Below are 25,012 nucleotides of genomic sequence, written 5' to 3'. Positions count from 1 at the left end.
GGGTTATCCCTGTGGACTGCATGGTAGTTGCAGTCGTCACCGGGGAATCTGAAAAAGAGTTTAGCAACAAACATGAAGGCAGACCTTCTGCAAAGTTCTCTCTTACAGTTTTCCCCCCTGCTTGTAATACTTGGACGGGTGCATCTTTGTTGTTGTTCACAAAATTGGGGCCTTACTCTTTAAATCGAGTTTTGCCAAAGAGACCACAGAAAAGTATGAAACCAAACAGGGCCCACAGTCCTTGGTGGGATCTGCCTGCGAACACAAAACATAACGGGCCAAGCTTTTGTCCTAACAAGCTGGCTCCATGTAGACTGACATCAACTCAACCTGTATCCATGACAACTGTCCCTAAAGTATCCAGCCTCCATGGCAATTGTCACCATAGTAACTTGAAAGAACACTTGAGGTGATGCCATGCTGACATGAGCCACAGCAGGACAACAGCTGACGCCTTTATTTCTTTACTGCCAGGATAATTAAAAAGTTCAAAAAATTCAGTGTAATGTAAGTTTTGTGGACTTTGCCCTCTGTTAGAAACCTACTTAAAAAAAAAAAGGTTAATCCCTAGAAAATCTGCTAGGGATTAATGTGATATGTGAGCGTTTGCATTGTGATATATTTTAACAATAAATTTACTAAAAACAATTGTGTTACACTGAGTTAAAAATAAAAAGAAATGGATTAACATCACTTGTGTAAGTTGGCTCATAAATGACTGCAGTCATCCTCTGATAATAGGATTATCATTTTGATTCGCTGTAGCAGAGAATATCTCCATTGTGTCTCTGTCACAATTTGTTTATTATTTCTCACAGGAGGACCCAGTATGCAGACAACAGGAAACAGCAGATGGATGGGGAAAAAACAAACAAACAAACCAAGGAACTTTAAAAGGACTTAACAATAAAGGTGCTGTGCAGTGAGAGAAGAAAGCCCACTGAACTAATACGATCCAAAAATCAAACAGGAACGATCCAAAAGAAATTCAGGAGGCAGCAGAAGAAAACCAACAACATGAGGGAGAGCAACAGGTGAACTCAGACACTAATGAGAGTGGGGAAAGAACAACGGCGGGAAGTAAAAATGGGGAAAAGGAGCTAACCTTCAAAATAAAAAAAGCAAGTAACCTGAAAGGCAGACTGAGAATAAACTCACACAGACCAAAAGACAGAAGAAGATTGGGAAAAAAAACTTGAGAAAGCACAAAGAAAGAATAGCAAAAGATTTATAAAAGAAACCACAGATCATTAAAAAACCTGACAGTCCCACTAACTGGTGTCACACAGGCAGGTAAGAGATACTATGCCGAAGACTAGAGAGGCATGCTACAAAGGAAATTCAACATAGCAGGACTTCTTTGCATTAGCTGGCTCGTCAAAACCTTAAAGCTCCTTCAGAGAAGCCAGGCATGATCAGCTTTCTTTGTTAGCTCGGATTTTTCCGCTTCAAGCTCGGGGTACTCTCACATAAAACGAGGCGTTTGATGCAATTTGACTCTTCTTCTGCACAAAATGGATCAATTGAACTACGCCTACTCTAATCAGAGACCTTATCAGAGGGACTGCTGATAGAGATTTATAAAGATTATGAAAAATCTAACAGTCAAATGCAACACTGGTGCTGAAAGTCACAAGAGTAATGGTGCAGATGACTCTTTATGTTGTGAATTTATGATCAGTTGATCGGAAAACCAGATTTAATTGTCTTAAGCTGTGTTTCTTTTACTGCTCGCTGCACTCTTGGTGTGATTGCTGCACATTTGAGCTTTGCCACTTTAAACTACAGTATATAACTTAAACAATACAGGTGGCTAGTGTGTTCTCTTCTGGCACTTCCATAGTCTAAATCACTCTGTGTTGTTGCCAGATAAATGTGAAATAAATTTTACTGACTGAATATTCTTGGTGATAAACAGCCTACAAATGTAACTGATCGATTTATGAGCTGCAATTCAAACAAGTGTAAAAGAGACTTAGCAGTACTAGAATCAAGAACCACCAGCTCAACACATGCAGCGTTTGTGCTGCTGTAACTTTTTAGCTGAGCTAAATAAGTTGCACATGTAAAATGTATTACTTCAGAAAAAATATGTTTATGACACCAAATAAAATATGCAGTGAAAACATGGCAGATCGGGCCAATTTTAAAACAAAACTGAACATAACATGCACCGGACCAGGTCACGTGTTAAACACAATCACCATAGTGATCAAACCTGGTGCAAGAACTACCTTCGTAACACAGGAAATATGGACTTAAGGCTCATACCATTAATCTAAAACAGGCACAAATATTTCTCTTACTATTATATATGTAAATTAAGCTTTTTACAATGCATAAAAAAGTCCCTCAAATGTGTATGGAATAAACATTAACAGCTAGCATACAGAAAACATCATGCAGTTTAATCATCTTTTGAGCTGCTTGAGTTATCTTACCATCTACGGATAATTATGCCTTTTGAATAACTGCTCTTTTCTCCTTTGTGGATTAGCAGGGAAATTACCCTTAATACCTGGGCTGATTTGATGTGAGGTCAGAAGTGATTTCATTTTATAAATCAATACTAATTACTTTGTGATCAGCTCATTCACAGAAACTTGGCAGTCTCTTAAGACGGGCAGCAGTGACTGTTTCCATTAACTGACAGTCGTAGTGATGAAGTCTACATGTGACAAGTGAATGAAAATATCACGTCTGCATGAATTATCAATCTATTGCTTGTCCCTAAGGGAGAAAGACTGGGAGGATGAGTCTCACACACACACACACACACACACACACACACAAGCACACATACACATGGGGTATCAGTTTATCCAGCTGTCATTTGCAGCTGTCGATACCAAACTTTTTCTCAGGGGACACATATTCAGGTGATTTATATCTTTGCATAAAGAATATGGCCTATAAAATTATACAGATAATACACTGGGCACTGTAACGTGATTTAGCCTCCACTCTAATATTACTTATCTTATGCTCCATTGCAAAGACTTGAGAAGGCTTTTACACCACAGCAGAGCCAATACTGCCGGAGTATAAATTTCAGCTGAATAATCAGCTGAGATCCATTTTATTCTTACTGCGAACCGCCCTCAGGTGCCAAACAAGTGCTTTAAAGTACAGTGCAGTGGGTAAGTACAAAGCCTACCTCCGCACTATTTTTTCTCTGTGTCCATATTCATTGAGGTAGATTGAGAGCTAATCAATTCTCAGTGGGCTCTAAAAGGCCAAGACTCAGGCTACAGCCCTCTGCTCAAAGTAATATCACGCTCTGTCTTCTAGCCCTGCCCACTCCACCTCCTCACATCCGCATAGACTTACTCCAGGTTTCATGTGGCTGTTGGCTTTTTTTTATCTAAAATGAAATTAAAAATAAAACAGTCTGCTGGGTGTTTGAATTACACTACAAGTGCAGGAGGAAATGAAGAAATCAACATCACTGGAGCTCTTTTTACAAGCTTCAGATGAAAAACGCTGTATACAGTATGCCGCTATCACTACCACACTTACAGGCTCTTATCCCTACTTGTGGGCTAGCACTCAGACAGTGCACTCAGACATTTACTGAGGACCTGATAAACTGCTGCTGAAACCAGAACTGACTTGGTATGAAGCATTTAAAGTGTTGCTCAAATGATGTGAAGTGAGATCAGACTCGTGCAGGAGTTGGATAAAATTACATTTGACCTGTTTTTGAATGTTTGAGAATGCCAAACACAAAACCAGTTCAAGGGTTTCCCTGTAAAGTTGCTGAAAGACAATCTTTTACAACTCTGGGTGTTAAAGAGTTTCCACATATATTTTCAACCCTGTCTCACAAATATTGCATAAAAAATGAATGCCAAATTAGATTGCACAGTGCTAAAGCCTCGTACGTTGTAAGATATTGTAAAAGATGTTGGACACTTTGAATTTTATGCCATATGAGGCCCAGAAAGTATTTTTCTCATGATAATGTCTGTAGATTCACAACTTCTAGCAGTTATTGAATGTAATTTAAAGGATTGTTGACACAAAAAATGAATGACAAATCTATGAGAATTTATCCAATTTCATTTGAGCAAATGAAAAAAACGGCACTCTGTTTAACAATAGCTACAATCCCTCATCTGTGAGTGCACTACTGTTGCTAAACCCTCAAATTAAATTTGACAGTCTGCACCTTAAGCCAGTGTTCATAATATACCTTATCTTGAAATATTATGACAAAAAAAGCTCAAAGAAAGAACAATGTCCAAAAATATGCAAATCTAATTCTACTGCACGTCCCACATGTCTGGTTCTAGAAAAATCCTTCTGGTTGGCTTGTTTGTTTCACACTGTAACAAAAATTATTACCACAACCTCACATTAGTTTGACAAAAAAAGAGCTGATTTTGAGAAAAACAAAGAGTGAACAGAGAGGCAGAGAAAACAGAGGGGGCTGCAACAAAAAATATATAAATAAATGAACGTCTGAGTGACAGCTGCAGCCTCCACATTGCTTTTAAACAACAAAACATTGGCCTCCAATTTCCATTTCTCTCTCTGCAGCAAAGCATGTGGTAGCTTTGCCATTAAAAAGACATGCACACACACACACACACACACACACACACACACACACACACACACACTCAGAATGTCCATCAATTTTTAAGTTGTCAGCAGTGTCTGAGCTTCAGTTTGGCCACTCAACTCCTTGAGCTAGTCAACCCCCTACACAGCACTGTTGGAGCTTTACTACCCGCTAAAGGCAATCTAATGATATCAGAGAGAGAATAGACTGAAAGTGTATACATGTATGTGTCTGCATGCAGTACAGTGGAGAGGAGAGTTGACTTGAGGTTGAGAAGAAGAGCGAACACAAGCGATACAGCAATAAAACATGAGACAGACTCCACTGATTGATTAAACAATGGCTGCACATTAGAGAGAAACTAGCCTGTGGGAAGAAGGGAAACGTGTGTGTGTGTGTGTTCGGGGTTGCTGAATGGCCTGCAGCTGAAAGAAAGATAAAGACTGCTGGTGGATAGAGATATAAACTCTCTCACACACACATGCTAATGCATGCACACACACACACACACACGAGCAGAACCCACGGACATGGATGAGACTGGAGCTTTGGAGCAGCTGCTATATATAGTGCATGGGTGAATCTGGGATAATGCATTACTGTTCTCTAGCTGCCATGCAGACACACACACTCAAAGATGCACACAATCTAAACCGGTTGACTGCGAAACCAGTGGCTCTGTACGAGAAGAACTTGACATACCATTATTTTGACACACTTCACAACACACACATACACACACACAGAATAAGGCATACAGAACACTTTAAACAAACAAATACACACACATTGACACTCAATCAATCAATACTCAATATGCACTGCCTTACATTTAAATGGTCATGTGAAAACACACAGCTTCCACCCTTGGAAAAAGCGCACTTATTAGTGTAGACAGCTTTTCAGGCACAGAAAACTTGTGTGTTCATCTTCTGATATCTGTCAGCCATTGTCTGCTACAACACAACCCAAGGAACCTCCAGCTGCTGCACTCAGGTTTCAAATTCTATAATTGCAAGAACACACTGCTTGGCAATACTGTAAGATGAGGCCGGGTTGTAAGCCTGCACTCAACACATTTAATGACCCATGTGATTGTTGTTTGCACGAGTCATATCAACTTTGTACTCATCACCCCTACTCGAGAGATTTTGGGAAACAAATTTATTTTAATCCAGACTTGATCTGTTCCAGAGGTAAGTAAAACTCATTTAAAAATCATATATTAACTTATAATTTAACTATAATAATAATTAAGCAGTGGAGCCTTTTTCACAGTTACACAGCATTTTTCCTTTATTTGTCCGCATAGGATTAATAGTTGTCACTTATTTATCAATTTTACACTGTTTTTTTTATTTACCTTCCTAAAGCCTTATGGGCTTCATGTCACAGAAAAAAAAACTAACACTGTGGTTTTGTACTCTTGTTGTGATTTAGTGACATCGAATAAACATTTGAACATTCATTCAAAAAGTTCTTTCAGATCAACTTGCATGTTGTCACTGCAATATTGTCACTACCCACCATCCAGCTCTCTTTTTGACACTGACACACACACCCACACACACCTCTTACCCGTTTGGTGAAGTCCATGGCTTTGAGGATGGAAAGGTTGAGCGTTTCCAGAGAAGCCAGAACTCCCTCATAATCTCCCATGTGCTTAGCAAAGTAGTCTGTTTTACACAGAGTCATAAAATAATTTGCAATGGTTAGCCCAAAGTAGCTGATTTAATATCCTATATTTAAAAAAATATTTTGCATTTCAACAGGCAAGTATTTTTAATAATGGATAAGAGAGGAAATGAGGGCAGTGGCAGGGAAGTAAGTGCGTGCTTGTGTGTGTGTGTGAGTGTGTGTCAGCAGTCTACTTACCGCAGAGTTCCTTAGTGTCAACATTACTATCACAGCATAGCAAAGGAGCAGAAGAAGGAAAGAAAGGAAAGGGAGATAGGAAGAAAGGAAAAGAATGGAGAAGAGCAGGGTCAGAAACAGAGGAAAGTTGTTTTGCATGCAGTCACACATACAAAAAGAGCTTGGCAAGCAGAAAGGGATCTAACAAGACTGTGGCAGGAGTCTGAATCAATCCACCGCCATCATTCACGCTCCGATCACTGCGTGGGGACTCATTTGGCAATGAATTCTTCACTGCTTCAAAGAAGACTTCCGCTGTTGACTGACCAGGAGAGAAGTGGGGTGGGACAGAAAAAGGATGGAAGAAAGGTGGAAATGAAGGAAGAAGGACGATCCATCCAAAAGATGGATGAGATGCAAGTGATGACGGATGAACTGTGGCTTAGTGGAGGAGATAGGCAGAAACACTCCATCTGTCCATCTCTTCATTGTGATAATAAATCACTGCTCAGTAAGTCCACAAACATAATGAGAAACGAAGTGTTAAAAACAGTCAAAAAAATGTAATTTGAATATTTCAAACAGCATACGTTCTGTTGATCCTTGTTCAGCAGCCTCATTTAATAGGCTCTGCTTTATCTTATTAAGTATTTTCACACAGTGTTTCTGCCAGGATGAATCCTGATCCTTCGCTGTGACAGATGGGCTTTAATAATGGCAACCAAAAATCTGGTTTTAACCAACAATAAATGCATTTTCATGTTTGCGCACAGCATATGCAGCTTAAACAGAATTTAGGGATGTCTGTGTACTGAGTGTTATAAAGTTGTTCCAACATTTTTGCTGGTTAAAACGAAACGAAAGATTGTTTACTATCCAAATGCTAGTTCCAGATGCAGGGTGTGTTTTCAAAGAGAGAGTAAACCAGTAATTATGTTGTTCTCCGCAAGTGATGCAGCCGCCTATTGAGTTAGTAATGAATTTCACTGTACTTGAGATTCCACCTTATTAAGTGCCAGTTTGTTTTTAGATTTTACAACATCCACTGAAGACGTGAAGACAATGAAACACGCTGATATGAGGCTGTGCATATTAAAGCTTAACTCCATCAGCTGTACAAGTTCAGTTTTTATTAAGAGGTGTTCTGGTCTAATAGTTTAAAACCTGTATCAAAAGGTTTTTAGGACATCTGCACCAACTTTGGCTATTCCCTTTTAGGGATGATTAGGGGATATTGGCCTATAAAAGACTTGTTAGTACTTATTTTAACTGAACATTAACATGCAGAAAATTATGCTTTTGGTCATTTGGATTTGTCATGACACTGTTTGTCAAGCAGAGCTTCCTCCAGTTTCCAATACGTGACTAAGTAACTTCCTAGTTTGTGAAATAAATTGCTGAAAATAGAATGAAAACAAAGAAAAATACTAAATTTAATACAGCATGCTTTGTGTTTGAGACCATCCAAGATGTTTGTAAAACGCACTATAATTCTGTTACTTAGCGCTAATTAAAAGTAGTCATCCAATCTTAGCTGATAAATTAAGACTCCACTTACTCTTTTCCAACTTTGGTAACATCTAACACCAAATAAACAGCATGGTGGTGGCTGAAACAGTAAAGCTTTGATTATACTCTGCTGTGGACCTGGACCATGATAGTCGAGTAGTTATTACTGTTATACTTGTTTGAAGGGTGATTGAAGTCCCCGGCTTGGGGCACATGTGCAGTTGGTGCACCAAAAATTGGCAGGATGTCCACCCTCGCACTCACCATCTGATGATGAAACTGTACTGCATGTGGGTAAAGGCAGATAAATAGAAATATGTTTTTGTTATAATGACCAGAGTAACTCCAGATTTCTTCAAGTGCTTTTGAACAAACCGAATAACTCAATTACTCTGATGCGCAGGTGAGCGTCTCCCTGCATTTTGTGCAATTATGTTCTAAAAAAAGACCGCAGGAGTTTTCGTTCTGCCTCGTCGGTTCACGGGGAAAAAGCATGTGAAACTGACTGAGACTTGTGCAGGGAAGATTTGAAGCCTGAAAGGGCAGGAGAAGGGGAATGAGTGACAGATGGAGAGGATGAAGAGAGAGAGCGTTGATGAGTTGAGTGATAGAAGGATGAAAGCTTGAAGAGCATGACAGAAAGCTCAGAAAACAGCCTGATAGTGAAGAAGGATAAAGAGAAATGGGAAGAGACCAAAAGAGTGACAGAGGAAGATGAACGGCTGGAGGCAGAACAATGCTCAGTCTCTCATTTGCATCCATCAACATCTTGCTTCACGCAGGAAATGCTTATAGAGTTTCTCCTTTTATTCGGACCAATCAATAACCCTATCTGTTGTCACATGATGATGCTAAGGCCTGGCATGCAACCACCAAATCTACTTAACCCTAATGAGTAGAGCATTTTCTGAGTGCATTCTCTGCAGCAAGTAAGTGAGCCCATATCCAAGTGGCAATGTCACTGACATCAAAGAGACGGTGGGCTGTTGCTTGGACCACTTATTGCGCTGATGTAAAAAACCTGAGCCAGGGTGGAGGATTTATATATTAAACCTAATTCAATTCTACAAAAATGATAAAGGTCAGCTTTTGTTCTGCCTGGTTTCATTTTATTTGAGGGCCTGCAGGATTGGGAGGTTGTGTAAATTAACAGAGCTAGACTTCTGATTACTCAGATCCCACTGTGTCAGCATGCTTCTTCTGAGCTGACTGGCTGATTATGAAGGGTCAATAAATTGATTCAATGGGAATCAAAATAAAACATCTTGGGAGTAGCTGTAAAGAGGTTAATGTCTAGAGGAGAGAGATGAATAGAAAGGCAAAGATGTAAAAACAGGTAACAATGACTTTCCTCTGTTTTTATGCTGCTTCCCCTTCATGTCTGCTCCTGTTTCTTTTTCTCTTTTATTATTTTGGCATTTTTATATTTAAAAGTGTCATTTAATGCAAAGGGCTCTGGTCCAAAAGGGTCTGCATAAAAGGAGCTTTCAAAGGTGGATGTGACATTTCCTCACTGCAGGGTAAATTATATACATCCTATCTAAGCATGCACACATAAGAAAAAGCAGAACTGATGTGGTGCAGCAGGAAAGCACTCGCGTGCATCTTATGGACTTTCATAATTGATGGCGCGGTGGGATCAAAAACAAAAAACATGGCCAAGCGAGCACGAAAACACGCACACACATGTAAATTTACTGTATTCATTTTTATTTCATGCTGCTATGGATGCACGGTGCATGCTGCAAGCAAACACGCACACGAACAGGCGTGCAGTAATGGTGCTGACCTGGTGTTATCAGAGTCAATGGTGTGAAATAGCTTCTCCAGCTCCTCTTCATTCAGCGTGCCATCTGAGAAGAATGCTTGGAACTCATCCAGAGACAGCTTCCCGTCATCTGCAGGAAGTACGACACCATCAAAGCTATGAGGACATTTATTTGTAATTGCAAAAACAGTGTTAAATAATATTAAGAGGACGTGTCTGATTAAATAAGCATATAAACTGCAGCCTGTCTGCTGCTTCTAAAGAGGATGGAAGGAGATAAAGTGAAATTATAGGTCATTACTGCAACCTGCTACAGCTCTGAACTACAATACTGCATAATAATACCTTCATCCCACCTGATCTCTTTTATAACCAACATTTGTTCCCAATGGCATCTGGAGAGTTTAAATAGTTCCAAGTTATACGGATTAAATTTTAGTGACATTGTTTTTTTTGTCCTGGGTTTGACATGTTGCAGCACTGGGGATGACAGGGGTTAGCCAGTCGCTTGACCGAGAGGATGCTTTGGTCCAGAGTGAAAAATCCCAGCTTATTACTTACCCTGAGGTTAATTTGTCCTGATTAAGTGGATCCTGGGGCATTTTTCTTTAGTGCATTGAAGTGAATAGGGTTTTCCTTTTTATATAAATCTGCACCACTGTGAAATATAAATATCATCCCCCAGTGTCTTAGCATGACATTTAACTTTTGATTGTTTTCAGTCTTGCCGTTCTTTAATAAATATATGTACAATATATAATAGTGTATGCATTTCTGGATGTGTATACTAAATATTTTCCTACGTGTGTGTGTGTGTGTGTGTGTGTGTGTGTGTGTGTGTGTGTGTGTGTATACACATTTTTACAAATTAAATAGTAAAAAAAAACAAAAAAAAAAAAACAACAACAATAATAATAATAATAATAATAATAAAATATATAAAATATACAGAGTTGAATATGTGCAAAACAAGTGGCATTTATATACAGTGTGGAGTGCATAATGTTAAAGTTCCAGTAGTGAAGCTGAGGTGTCTATGACGTGTTCAGCAGTCTGATGGCCTGGTGGAAGAAGCTGTCTCTCAGTCTGCTGGTACGGGACCGGATGCTGCAGAACCTCCTTCCTGATGGAAGTAGTCTGAACAGTTTATGGCTGGGGTGACTGGAGTCCTTGATGATCCTCCCCGCTTTCCTCAGGCACCGCTTCCTGTAGATGTCTTGGAGGGAGGGAAGCTCACCTCCAATTATCCGTTCGTTAGAGCCACCGCACTACTCGCTGGAGAGCTTTGCAGTTGTAGGCGGTGCTGTTGCCCTACCAGGTGGTGATGCATCCAGGAGGATGCTCTCAATGGCACAGTGATAGAAGGTCCTGAGGATGCGGGGGCTCATGCCGAATCTTTTCAGTCTCCTGAGAAAGAAGAGGCGCTGCTGCGCCTTCTTCACTGTTTTGTTTGTGTTACTCTTATTCATAAAGCAGAGCCCAAAAACCACCATCTGTAAATTCTGACTCCGAGCTTATCTCTGTGACAATAAGCTGAAGCTGGTGGAGATGGTTTTTGTTCAGCTGATAACCATCTCCAAAATCAAACCACTGTTCTCCTCTGCTGACCTGGAGATAGTCATTCAGTCGTTTTTTTCAGTACTTCAGCCCCAGTCAAACTCTTCATCAGAACTTTAACTTGTACTCAAAACAGTCAAAAACAGTCCTGTGTCTGCCATTTGAAAAATGAAATCACTGCTTGATAATTACTCTGATATTGTTAACCCAACAGTATCAGCTACCTGTGAATCAACAGCAGTTTAATACCAGTTTGCTTTGCCGCACTGACGTCCACGTTCATACATCCTTGGCATGATGACTGCCTTCAGTCCTTTCCCGAGCTGCTGTAAAATCAATCCAGCATGCACTTCAGTCTGCTAAAAACCTTCAGATGAATCCTTGCTGTCTGTCTGTGTTGCACTTTGGTAAGCACACAATGGCGATTATGTTTCAAAACCCCAAGGCCTTTTGGGGCTGCACTGATAACCAAAGCACTCAACAATACTGGATTCTAGCCTTCTTATATAACATCCAATAAAACAAAGTCTAGAAGAAAAAAATATGGATAACTCCTGGTCTTTGTAATATTCTGACTAGATATAATATTGAAGGATTTAATTTTCTATCCACAAAAAGTGGCACAGTTTTGTAACCATTTATCCCCAGGTAAGCCTATAGCATCGATTGTTAGCAAAAGAAATAGCTTCATATTCAGTTTTGCAAAGATTTGTTAAAAAAATTGACAGAAGCATGACTAAGGATGCTCAAGATTTCTGAATTTTCAATGAATCCATCCATTTATCCATCCAGTGCTCTGTCCCAAGGCATCCTCCTGGTTGCACAATTACTTATGAGGCATCCATTTCTGCCACTTTTATCCCCACCACTTGGTATTATTAGCATGTAATCTACTGTTTGTACAGTAGATTAGATGCTACTGTACAAACAAGAATAGCATAAAAAACAACGGACAGCTACAGTCATCAAAAAGTTCTGTGTAGGAACGTTTCAAAAATGAAATAAAACTTTGATCCAGCGCAACTTAGTAAAATTAGCTGTAAGCATTGTTTCAACCAGCAGTTCAAATTTGTTTTAGTTAGTAGGGAGTAGTTATTCATGGCATTGGCTCTATCCTGTCTTTGCTTGCTAGTCCTGTATTCCTGACTGTCTCACCACATGATGCATAGCTATATCAAATATTAATTCCCTTGCCCTCTAAGTGTGTTTGTCCTTGAGTGTGGCTGACTGGATACAGCAGGTTGAGCCATGGGGACCACTGCGGAGTACTGAGAAAGCTCAGGGACAAGAGGACTGCAGCCTTATAAAGGCTTGAATTCAAATGTGCTGCTCTTGGCTCTTAAGTCTGCCTCATAATTCCCCTTTGCTATTTCTCAGTTTCATGATTAGGGAAGTATGTGTTTATGAATTTCTTATTTTAAATCAAGATGCATCTATTTTTTATTCCCTACTTTTTGTTTGGTTTCTTTTTTAGCCCTCTTCCACTCTGGCACAGTCAGTTGCACTCTCTGTTAGTCTGTTTTGAGAACCATATGTAGTCTTTTTTTCTGAGTGGTGGTCAAAACTCGAGCCTGTTTCAAACTGTCAAAAAACTTGCAGGAACTCTGCAGCCACTTACACTCTTTCTGGCCCATCTCATGCCTTCTTATGCTTTTCTCCCCATTAAGTGTCTCCATATCTTTCAGCCTTCCTTTTTTCCAGATCCTTGTTAGAGCAACAAAGTAGCCGTTGCCTCTCAGATGTTCTTCCATGTCGATTTCTGCTGCACAAAATGATTGTGACTCAGAAACGCCTTCACAAATAGCCTTCTTTTGGTGACGCTTGGCATAACCTTTCCATGACAGAAGGCGTGTTTGTTTGAGGCGAACTTCTAAAATGCCACTTCTTGTGTTCATAGTCCCACTCTCCCTGTCCACCAGGGCTCAACTGTGAATTTAGACTCTGTGGTCATGACTATTTCTAACCTGGCCTTCTCTGGTGCGGCAGTGAAGCAGCACAGAAAGCACTGGTGTTTAATTCAGCAGTGACCCAATTTACAGCCAGCTAGCCCACTTAGGAATTCTCCAGTAACACACCGCTCAAGCAAAGCAGATAGTGTGCTAACCCTGTTTTCAAAAGCATGAAATACTCCCAAATTACACAGCTAACAAAAAAGCCTACAGCTTCTCTGATTCCTGGCTTATACTGTACCACTGTCAAAGACTCAGATGTGCCTTTTTTGTGTGTTTCACAATAATCTCTCACACATGTAACCACTTCCTTGGTCTCCGTTGAGAGTTTAATTTTTTGTATTCCACTAACAGGAAAGTCAAGCACCACAGTCAGCTGCTAAACAGCATCCATGGATCATTTTAGCTGACTCTTGATGCTGCAGTCCACCCAGCAAACCCCACTATATATAATGTACAACAACCCTGACATCCACTTGCCTCCAAACCAAGGCAGTCAGCAGCAGACGGATTGATGCAACAGCCAACAGCATTCTGTCTCAACTGCAGATTGGCACAATTTGATGAAATTGCCCATATTTTACGTCCCTAAAATCAACAGAGAGAAATTATCCTGATGCAAAGGAAATTACCCAGACTCAGAAAAGTATTCTAAAACAGCAGGGAGGAGATAAGGTAAAGGCTAGACATCACTGCGAAACTTTGAGTAATTCTTGGACACACACACACACAAACAAACACAAACAAACACACAGTGTGAATGTGCTCTTAAAACTCCCTCAAGACATTTACTTTTATTACAGGGAGAGAAAGGCCAGAAAAATAAATGTCTGTCATCTTTATAGAGTTCTTAAAGTGCATGAGCTGCAAAATACAGTTCGTTCGTTTTCTGTGTAGCTTGAAGTTTTCCTTTTTTCTTTAGCTTTTATTAGGTCAGTTACATCACTCATTTACATTTTGCTGGAAAATGGGAAATAGATCCTGTGATTCACTGAAGCATGTGCAAGCACACATGGAAATACAGTATGTAGTATAATTTGAAAGTTGATATTTTTGAATGACCACCTTAATTCTTAAACATCTTTAATTTACTTTGTTCTCCAGTACTGCTTGAATAATTTGCAAACTGGTCCCTGGGGTGGCCAATCCATGACTGATGGTGTTCTACTGTTTGTTTCTTTATATCCAGGTATTCCTTTTCTGCATTGCTGTGTTTGAGATCATTGACACACTGAAAAATTAAGCATCAGATCCTTTCCAGATGGCACTGTATGGTGGATTAAAGTCAGACAATATTGCCTTCATAATAATGAAATCCATCTGTTTTCGGATAATAGTAACAAAGATTTTTTTAATAAAAAGAAAATTACAGTTTTTTCTTCTTCTTAGATGCCTTTTTATGCTTTAGGATTGGACTGTAAGTGAGTGAAAAAGCCAACATCCAAAGGAAAAGTTTGAAGTGGCTTCAGAAAGCAAACAGTGGTCTTATTGGATAAGACCACTTTTAAAAGAATACAAGAAATTCTGGCTCCTTGGAAGCAAAATACAAAGAAATGACGGGTAGCTCAAGACCTTTGTCCACTTTATGTCCTTTCCTAGCTCGGAATTTCATATTCTCAGAAAGATTTTTCCACTACTGGAACAAACTTACTCAAGTATTCCCCGTTGGTCAACATTTGGATAGGGAGGACATATTGGGACATTCAAGACCATTACTGGAGGATGTTTCTTTCAGGTTCTCATAAATCTATAACATTTGGTGACATCATATTTACTTTTGTAGAACACCCACCAGGATAAACTAGCTTGCCTTTATAGTCCAAGAACGTTCCCGGTCATTGTGGTGTCATCATCTTTCTGGATGTTTGAGCAACAATTTGAAGATTGAGTCTTCAGCCAAGATATCTTGTAAGACCTAAAACCTTGCCATATAATAACAATGCAAATTTTAAGAGACTTTAAAGTGAATGTTTCATTTTGGTTATTTTATGGTCATGTTGCAATCCTGCGTAGATAACTTCCGGGATGGACGGGTCCTAAGATCTCATTATTCAAGCTGCACAGACTTGTGTTTGGGAGTGAAATTTCGATATGTTAATTAAGTACCAAGGTCCTATACATTAGCAATACAGGATGCTGTGTTAGTGCAAAATTAATTTAAAAAGGCTTCAAACTGTATTCAAAAAACACTCAAGGGAATATGGCAAACATTGTCTAAGCTGCAGTGGGAGGTTTTATATGTAGGTGGACCCAACTTTCCCTGGGAAGTGTGTGATAGTATACACAAACAAATGTAAATGAGGAAAACAGTGCCTAGTGTAGAAATACTGCAAGTCCAACACCAATATAAAATACACATCAACACACAAGTTTTTTGGGGGGAAATTAATGAATGAACGCACTAATTGGCAAAAGGCCTTAAACATAGCTGAAGACTAGCCAGAGCAAACTTAATTCTTGGAGCAAATTCACAGCAATAACACAGCAATTAGAATCATAGCTTTTGAATAAAATCAGATGCTCATCTACAGATTAATAGTTATAAAATATTTTGTCTGAAAATTGTGTCACACACACAGAAACATGATGTTTAAAATCCCAATATCATGTTTTTAAATCCAGACAATCATTTTTAGGTGTAGATTTTGAACTGGGCATATTTTCCTCAAGGCTCTCACAGTATTTGCTATAAACTGAAGTGATCTTCATAACCATTAACAGTTGTACTAATGGTCATGGCCAAATTAAAGGTAATTTGTACACAACATTAAATACAATCAACAATCAACAGCAAATAATGAAGACATACGAGAGAGTGAGGAGAAACAGAAGTGCAGTTATTGATTGCAATGACTACAAGCAGTGCTCTGATTGTTTTTTCCCCTAACCTTCAAATTCACTTTCTCTGTCTCTGAGTGGTATTTCGGCACAGAGTGCATCTTGTACAGGTGGAAGGAACAAACAGGGGAGAAGCTCTGATGAAGTAAAGCAAAGTGAGCTATTTGTAGTTCGATGGAAAATATGTCTTCAGTAGGATTTGTTAGAAACACATCCATTAACACCCAAAACGAAATGCACGACAAATATGGAGTAACGCTGAGTAAATGTTAATCATTTTTAACTAACTTATCGCTCTCCAGTAAATTAACATCAAAAGATGTTCATAACTTTTAAGCATAATCACTGCTTCAGATCACTTTAAATGTTAAATAATAAGTGTGATCTCTGAAAAGAGATGACTCACGTACCTGAATGACTAAAGGCCGACATCAATTACAGTGAAGACATTGTAATAATACACATGCTGCTAAAGCTCCTTTTCCCCACTTGCCTGTACTGATGAAGGATATACAGGCAGATATCTGCATATAAGTCAAACTGTTAAACACCACAGTCTGTGAGGCGACAGAGGTTTGTCTAACCCTCTCTGGTGAGTAATATCAGGTCACCCCAGTGGACTGTGTTATCTCCTTTGCTGTTCACCTTCTACACTTCAGAGTTCAAGTCCAACTCATCCTGTCATCGGCCGACATTCTCAGAGGAGATTGTGAGCTGTGTCGGGAGGGTTGGCTCTTAGAGGACTACTGGTGCCTGCTTCTTTTTGAAGTGGTGTACAAGAAGCTACACCTGAATTTGGCGAAGACAGAGGAGATCAAGGTAGACTTGAGAATCAAGAAGGATGCCTTAGTCAGCAGGTCAGCACCAGTGGGACTGACTTAAAGATTATTAAATCACAAGTATCTGGGGATTGATCTGAAGGCAAAGACTTAATCAACACCAATACAAGGGCCTAAGCCAGAAACATTATAAAACACACACATAAAGTACAAAAAGAATCCTGAATTAAAAACTATCAGAGTAGTTCACAACAGAAAAGATGGTGGCTTCCACAAATAAGAGGAAATTCACGTTTCTTAATTGATGAATGGCGACAAGATCCAATGCAAGATGAATGAGAATAATTTGGAATTCTGTGTGTAATGAAATCCTAATTTAGCAGATTCCAAGAACAAAAATATGGAATCAGATCCTTTTAAAGTTTTTATTGTTACTGCTGTTTCACGCGAGAAGGGAAATTAGCCCATTTTAACAATGTTATAGGTTTATTTATTCAAGGTAAGATACCATACAACCCAGAATATATTTATTAAAAGAGAAGACATGGGGTACTATGACACGAGGAATTAAGCACATGTATTTGTAAGTTTGTCGGTTTCGAGCAGAGTCCAGATACACACCTATCAGCATATTCAACACCACCACTCAGTACAGGTTGACTGTATTCGTCATGCTTCCTTGGGTAAATTATCCTCCCATTTGCTTTGCTCCATTCTGGTTGTTATTCGCACAAACACAACGACCTGTACTGCTTATATAACACTTAAATTATGGAAATCTCTCTCACACACACTCTCGCGCACACCATTGACAGTTTAAGGGTCAAAATCAGAATGAGGACACAAGTAGAGAACTTGCTTGTGTTTTCTCAGTATTTTCTGTTATATTTGTTTGGATGTTTTCAGTGTGACTCAGACCCACGTAAGGAGCTAAATGCAAATTCATCCACTTTTACTGACTATTGTTAAATAATTTGCTAAATAATTTTGAATCTCAAATCTGTTTGTCAGTGGCTATATAATGGGAATACTCAGCACTCCACATTTGTGATGTGACGCAGACTGAATGAAACCTGCGTTCATTTATTATAATGCCGGTGGGGCGTTACTGTGGTCCTGATGAGGGCACATAAACAGGCTGGCATTTAGAAACCACTTCTTTCATCAAACTTCTTCATTTTGAAAATACAACAATGGAAACCATGCAACTAAAGCTCTCTTTGTTCAGCCAAACGTGGAGAAATGCAAATCTACATAACATCCAGAGCCACAAATTACAGGTGGGGAAAATGTCACCTGCGAAAGCTGTCATTTCCAGGCTGTCTCTCAGTAGTGCAATCACTCAAGATTAAATCACAATTTGTTTCACCTTTATAAACAAAGCACTGAACTCTTATTAGAAGAATGATCAATTTGATTTGATCGCAGACCAACCAACAAGAATTAAAAGTCTTGATAAAACTGCAACTGTCATTGCTGATTCTGATCACTTTGTTTACTTTTATATTTTAGAGCCTGGATGAATGTTTATTGATGGGGGCATGAATTACACGAATCAGTAACTACATAGATAACGCAAAGACTAACAAAAACAACAAATTTGAACACAGCTTAAATTTCCCAAAAGGTTAATTCCAAGTTACTCTTCAGTCAGTCCCCAGACTGAAGAAGTCACTTGGATGAGTGACTTAATGTTCCTCCCACTGAAAACGCTACGTCCAGATGAACAGAAACAACTTTTTCCGTACCTGGATGGCGCCTGTGTGGAGTTTTCATGTTCTCCCTACATCTGTGTGGGTTTTCCTATCACAGTCCAAACTTTTGATTCCCGTTCATGTTGCAGATGCAAATAAAGTAGTAGTTCAGAATCTAGCTCGAGCTACAGAACAGGACTAAGCATAGATCGAATATTTTTGTTTCTTTGGTTGTTTTTTTTAAGTAGTGGGTAATCTAACATAGAGCTTTCAGCTCAGCAGATATGTGCAGTTTCTCACAAAATGTGTCTGCTAGCTAAATAGTATATCTGCTGTATTACCCAGGCAGAGGAAAAACACTTTAATGTATAATACTCTCAGAGATGGAAAAAAAATGTAAGATACACAGGACAGGAGTGGGAGATTATAAACATTTTACTGGGTAAGTACTGATCAGCAAGTGAAATTTTACAAATTGGAAATTTAAATCTTACATATCATGTCCTTGTTTATTTGAGTATTTTTTAATGACATATTGGATCTATAAACGATTTCTGAAATTCTGTTTTTGTAAAACATCTAATTTTGTTCTTGTTCAAAGGTTGCATGAGAATATTAGCCAGTTTAGTGCAGTTAGTTTAGAACACTGTGGACAGGTTGATAGTATTGCTCTGTGCTGGACGGGTGCAGAGTGTGTGGTGTTCATGGTCATTGTTAGGCTACGTCTAAGGTAGCAGAACCATTTCAATATAACGTGAAGAAGGTGATAAGAGTCACTCACTGAATTCTGCTTTTCACACTAACTTTAAGTGCCTAGGGGTTAGAAAGCAGCTGCGATAGCTCGTGTTAGCATCCGTTTATATATCTCACTGAATTCAGCTCACTACTGACACATATGAGCTGATCGCAGCCTGCACAGCAAAAAAAATAAATATACTAAGGCTCAAAAAATAAATTATCATGTGCCTTATTTCCAGGTGATTCTTCTGTACCACTACACCTGATCATAGGGTTCCCCAGACTGCCAAATCCCACTTTAATCCCTGGTTAATTGGTGACTATAAATCGGATGTGATAGATAAAGATCTTAGAGTGCTTAGAAACCAGTGGTTGGTAAATGTTTCAAGCGTTTTGAGCGCTGAGTAAAGTAGAAAAGCAAGATACAAATGCCAGTCCATTAATGTGACTTATTATTGAATTACTATGACTATTGTTCAGCTTGCTATAGTTGCCCTGACATATATAATACTTACTACAGGGGAAATTTTGTCACTTCTAAGCAGTGTTATTGAGAGCTATGTAGTATTCTGTTTGTTAAGCCTTGAAATGTATGAATCTGTTACTCAAAGTGGACATCCCTCAGTCTCATCGTGACTGACTGCCTGTAACACATGCTTGTGTTCAGATCTCAGATTCCTTTGTTCAGTCAGATACGCTTAGAGGGCTGACAGATGTTTTTAAAGGCAGTAAGAAAAAGAAAGTTGTAGACAGAAAAGAGAAGTGATAAGAGGATGACCAATTACATCACAAAGTAGGTGTCAGAAAGGATCAGATGCAGCCACTTCTACAAAAAAAAGAAATATATGTGTGTGTGTGTTTGTGTGTGTGAGGGGCAACATACACTCCTTCAGAGTGGGGCAGCTTCACTGGTTTGGCTGCAGAAACTGAGATCAAGTATGCAACTCAGGTTAAAGTTCATTCTTTAATGAGCGCGTCACAGTAACCAACACAGTAACACTAATAAAGACCTTAGCTTTTTTTTTTATGTGCTTTTAATTTAGAGCTATTTTTGCCATCCAGCTACTACGGCAGATCCCTTGGAATCTTTGCTTCAAACCCCCCCAAAATACAAAAAAACTTCCCCCTGTCTTCTGCTCTCACTGAGAGAGAAGAACTAATCTTTTATTACTCTGGAGTAATAAAAGCTTTTTTGCATCAGCAAGTGGAGCCTGTGTTTGAATAGCGCCATGGGAGGCCGTGTCTTCTGGACCGCCAGAACAGAACCAGAAAGGGTTGAGGGTGAACATTCTTGGGCAAAGGAGTCGGGATTTAATACACGAGATATTCACTGCTACAGACGTCAAGTGCTTGCTCGTGTTAGAAAGAAAGAGGACGGAATAAAAGGGGAGAGTGAGGGGACGGTCAGAGCGGTGGACCTACTGCGTTAACTGCTCTCTCTTTTCATAGTGTAGAATAAAGAGAAGCAATTAGCACTTCCTTCTTCCTGCTGGGCTCCACATCCTGCACACAGCAGCAACATACTGAGGAGGAAGAGAAAATGAACATGCCTTCACCGCTCTTCCCTTCAGAGACACACACATACATCCACTCTGCTCCTCTCTTTCCTTTAATTTAATTGTGTTATTTTACAGACAGTTGGTCTTGCTTTCCTCTCCGCAGTCTCTCTTTCCCCTACTCTTCTTGCTGTTTATCATTATTTTTAGGGAGCTGTATGATGGGTTGTCATAGCAACAAGAAGAGGGAATTGACCCTCCTTTCAGGATATCACCATCGCCTTCTCTCCCTGTATGCCATTAACACACACACACACACACACACTTCCCCCCACCTTCATTTCTTTCTTATCTTCCTCTCCTGCTCTGAACACAGGCTCCTCTTTATTTAACCATTTCTTATCCCCTCTCGCTGTCTTCATCCGGTATCATCTTCTTTGTCAGGGAAAGTTAGATTTCTATGAGCTGGTATTTCCTGCACATTTCCATTACGTAGAGAAAAGTGTGTCTGGGGTGGGAGTGTGTGTGCATGAGTGTTTGTGTGTGTGTGTGTGTGTGTGTATGTGTGTGGCTGCCAGTGAGCTGCTTCATCTGATAGATGGGGAACAGGAGTGATTTTCACTGAGCTGTCAGATCTTGTCCTTTCTCCCTATCCATCACTACAGCCCACCTACAACACAGACACACACTCTTTCTAATAGTTTGGCAGGACACTTAGCGTTCACTCAAGTTTGTAAAAAAAGTAACAGTGGTGTCTTACTTTCCAATTAGCTTCTCTGCTGAAGTATCCTTTAGCAAAATAACCGGATTAAAGGAGGAAACGCTTATTGACCAGTGTGATTCAGTAGTATCTAATTGGTGGTTGCCATTGAGTGACAGATAACGACTAAATATTTATGATTAATGTTCCGATTAACAGTCAGATCCTGGGTATTACCTGAATATTCTTTTACAAAGTCCGGCCAACCCCGTTCATTTTGGGCCAGAAGAAAACCCTGACACTGGGGAGCATGTCTGCAAGATCATTTTAACACTGCTCTGCAAACTGGGTCATCAGCTGCAGACTTACACTGAACACAGTGTGCTAACTGTAACAGCACTCAACCCTATTTGCTCTAATAGTGTCATTTAAAAAAATAGAGGAACACTTCATGCACATTTCTAATAAAGTAAATAAAATGTATATCAGTATTTGTGATCAATTTAACATGATTGAAACAATAAATAATTCGGAATAAGAAAGGAAAATGGTGAGTGCTTTTGAAGCTTGTGGTTGTGAAAAAAGAGAAAAATCTTGCACCCTTCTCTCTCACTCCTTTTTTCGGAGGTCTCACATCTTCAAGGTACTGTATGTGTGCAAAAGCAGACCTGTCAGGGACTATCTCATCCATTATGTGCGATATAGTCCTGAAAGGCTCCTTAGAAATAGCAAAGGAACTACATGTAGCTGTATGGTAGAGATGTTAACCAGAATTAAATTTGCCACATCAGCCAGTTGGTCCTGAAGCATCAAACCACTTCTCCTGCAAAAACTGAATCTTCCACCAATTTAATGCATTCTTATAAATAATTTAAAAATTAATCAGTGGCAGAGATGGGCATCTCTGTTCCACCTAATCACATTTTACATTTGTGGCAGATATGTAGTACGCCAAAGGGAGAGAAGAGAACTTGTAGGCATTTGTGCGATGTGGAGGCAAACTTTAATTCGTTCCTGCACTTTCAGATTCAATATATGACGGATCAAATCTATGTTTGATCATCTAAGAGGGGGTTCCCCTTCATTAAAGAAGCAAAAACTTCAGGATAAAAGGAGTAAATACTGTAACAATAGTCTTTCCCACATGGGACGAGTTGCATGGAAAGAAGGATTTTAAAAGTAACATCAAAGTCACCTCCTTTCTGCTCGACAGACCTAACTACTAACATGCCAAGCATATTCCTATTAAGAAAATCTTTGTCCTACAGTGGCCACCGTAGTTCAATTAGAAAGGGTAAACATTTTTTAGATGACTGCAATCTGCAATCTAGCAGTGATATTTTCCACACTGTGCTTTCAAAATCTAAGATATGTTAATGTTAACAATGAGACTGAAACATGTTTTGATGTGTTAACAACCTGAGCTCATACAAATCATTAGGCTAACTGTTTATTGGATTTTCATCTCTGCAAGCTAATTTTTTATGACCTCACCGAATGAAAAAAGGTCACAATCACCCTCACAGCTTTCTGATAACTATGGGCAACACATTTGACACTAAACAGCTCTAATCACTGCTGTGGTTGAAGGCACCCTTCCGAACCTGACAATAATATGAATACATTTCTACTTAAAGAGAGTCACGGTAAGACGCTGTAAGATCAGCTATGATCTATTCATCTGCTTTGTCGGAGCATCTAGTAAGGCCTTCGTGTAAATACTAATCAGTTCAAGCATCACCGTCTCCTCGGTTCTTAATAAAAGAGAGATGTGGGTCATAATTTGTCTTAATGAGAGGGATATAATCCTCTCTGCATCTCTCAGGTGACAGATGATTCCCAGGTGGAAACGATACACTGTCTGAATGAAGAGATGAGTTGCAGCAGATGATCAGTCACTCTTATCTATTTTCTGTCTCAGCGGAGAGTGGAATGATGTGTAATCATCATCAGTCTGCTGGTTGAACATAATGTTATTATTAGATGAGTGTGGCTGCACACAATGTAATGGGTGCAACAACGTGGAGACGGCGCTTAGGTGTGTGTGCAGTTCAGGAGTAACCTTGTGTGTTTGGGGGGGGGGGGGGGGGGGGGCTATCCTAATGATGAGTAATCCTAGGTGATGGCAGATAATATCAGGATGTCAGTGCACAAATGAAGATGATGCATTCAGATGCCTACCTCCTCTGTAGATCCCACCATCTGAAACCCACTGGCAGCCTCTTCTGCTGCAACCAGCCCTCTGGGGAGGCCTCATTTACACAAATGGTGTTTTATGGTTCCTGTTACAGCCAGATATGCTACTTCACCAGGCAGTAATTGACTACCATTGCCCACAATGGTGCTTTTTTTAATGCAGTGTGATGGTGTTTAATGACAGATAATAGAATGTCAGTACACTAAACAAGGTCATTTCTGCGCGTCGCATTGGCCCCTTTGTTGTTGCTGTTATCACTCGGCACCCTGTTGCTACGGCAGATTAACGAGCTTTCCAGGAAAGCTATTTATATTGTGTTAATCTATAGACAGATTTGTTCTCATTACAAGCATCAAAGCAGCTTCTTTTATTCAAAATGAAATGCTGGAGCTAGCTACTGTCACCGAATACACAGCATTACTTTGTTTGTGTACTTTTTGAGTCATAGCTCTCCAGTTTTACTACTACAATTGTGCACACAAAAAACCCTCCAACTGACATGAATTTGCAGAAGTAGAGGCTACATGTCAACAAAATTGACTTGAGGACTTGGAGACCTTTATGAACATCGCCACTTTAGCTCTTGTGTGCTTAGAAGTGACGATGAGAAGAGTTGTTTATTAATAGCGTATCAAATTCAGGCAATCAGTTCAGTTGAATTCAACTCCGTTTTTTGAGTTAAATTGAATATAGCACCAAATCGCAACAACAGTCACCCAAATTGCCATGTAAGACTCAAGTTAAACATCAAAATAATGAAATATGGTGTCAAATTATCATAAAATGTTAACACATATATATATCATTTACACTAAAAGAGTCCTTAGCATTGATTTAAAAGAAGAAACTGACACATTGTGCGCGTATATAAAAAAAACAGATAATTGATAGTTTACACAAACTGTAAAATGATATATTTATATGCATATAAACTTGAGTACACGCCACACAACAGCCCATGTTCTTTTTCAGATGATTGCATTAAAAAAGCTCCAAAAAGATTACATGAAAATCTGTCACCCATAGCTGCCAGACCATGCTGAAACAACACGGTGCAGGAACGCTGTGGGACAAGTACAAAACAAAATAAAGGAATCGCTTCCATCAATCCAACTATGTAGGTGGAGTCGTTTTATTGCCAACTGAGGGGATCCAGAGCCAAACACTACAACTTAGACCAAGAGACGTTCAACATCAAACATAGCGGAACAATGTTAAAAGAGCTCCAACCACAACAGCAGGCCTCCTCATTACTGGGCACAGTTGTCAGCTCAACAGACTAAATCCAGGTTACAGTCAGAGGGAGACATTTCAAACAGATGTTTGGGGCCACAGAGGAAGATCCACAACTGTTGTGATTATACCT

The 25,012-nt window shown here is 39.5% G+C and overlaps 1 protein-coding gene across 2 annotated transcripts in view; it reads right to left on the bottom strand.

Annotated features, from left to right (window-relative positions):
* Nucleotides 1-25,012, bottom strand: part of necab2 (N-terminal EF-hand calcium binding protein 2) — a 149,845-nt gene that overhangs the window by 91,023 nt on the left and 33,810 nt on the right. For both annotated transcript variants that reach the window (XM_040035152.1, XM_040035162.1), the window contains exons 3-5: nucleotides 9,720-9,828; nucleotides 6,443-6,468; nucleotides 6,146-6,243 (exon numbers count right to left, since the gene is read on the bottom strand). In XM_040035152.1, coding sequence (XP_039891086.1) covers nucleotides 6,146-6,243; nucleotides 6,443-6,468; nucleotides 9,720-9,828 — 233 coding nt within the window. The remainder of the gene's footprint in view (nucleotides 1-6,145; nucleotides 6,244-6,442; nucleotides 6,469-9,719; nucleotides 9,829-25,012) is intronic.

This window comes from Simochromis diagramma, unplaced genomic scaffold (genome assembly GCF_900408965.1).
Source record: "Simochromis diagramma unplaced genomic scaffold, fSimDia1.1 OVJJ01000333.1, whole genome shotgun sequence".
Taxonomy (NCBI): Eukaryota; Metazoa; Chordata; class Actinopteri; order Cichliformes; family Cichlidae; genus Simochromis; species Simochromis diagramma.
Note: the sequence above shows the minus strand (reverse complement) of the source record. Positions and strands in the feature narration are given on the sequence as shown.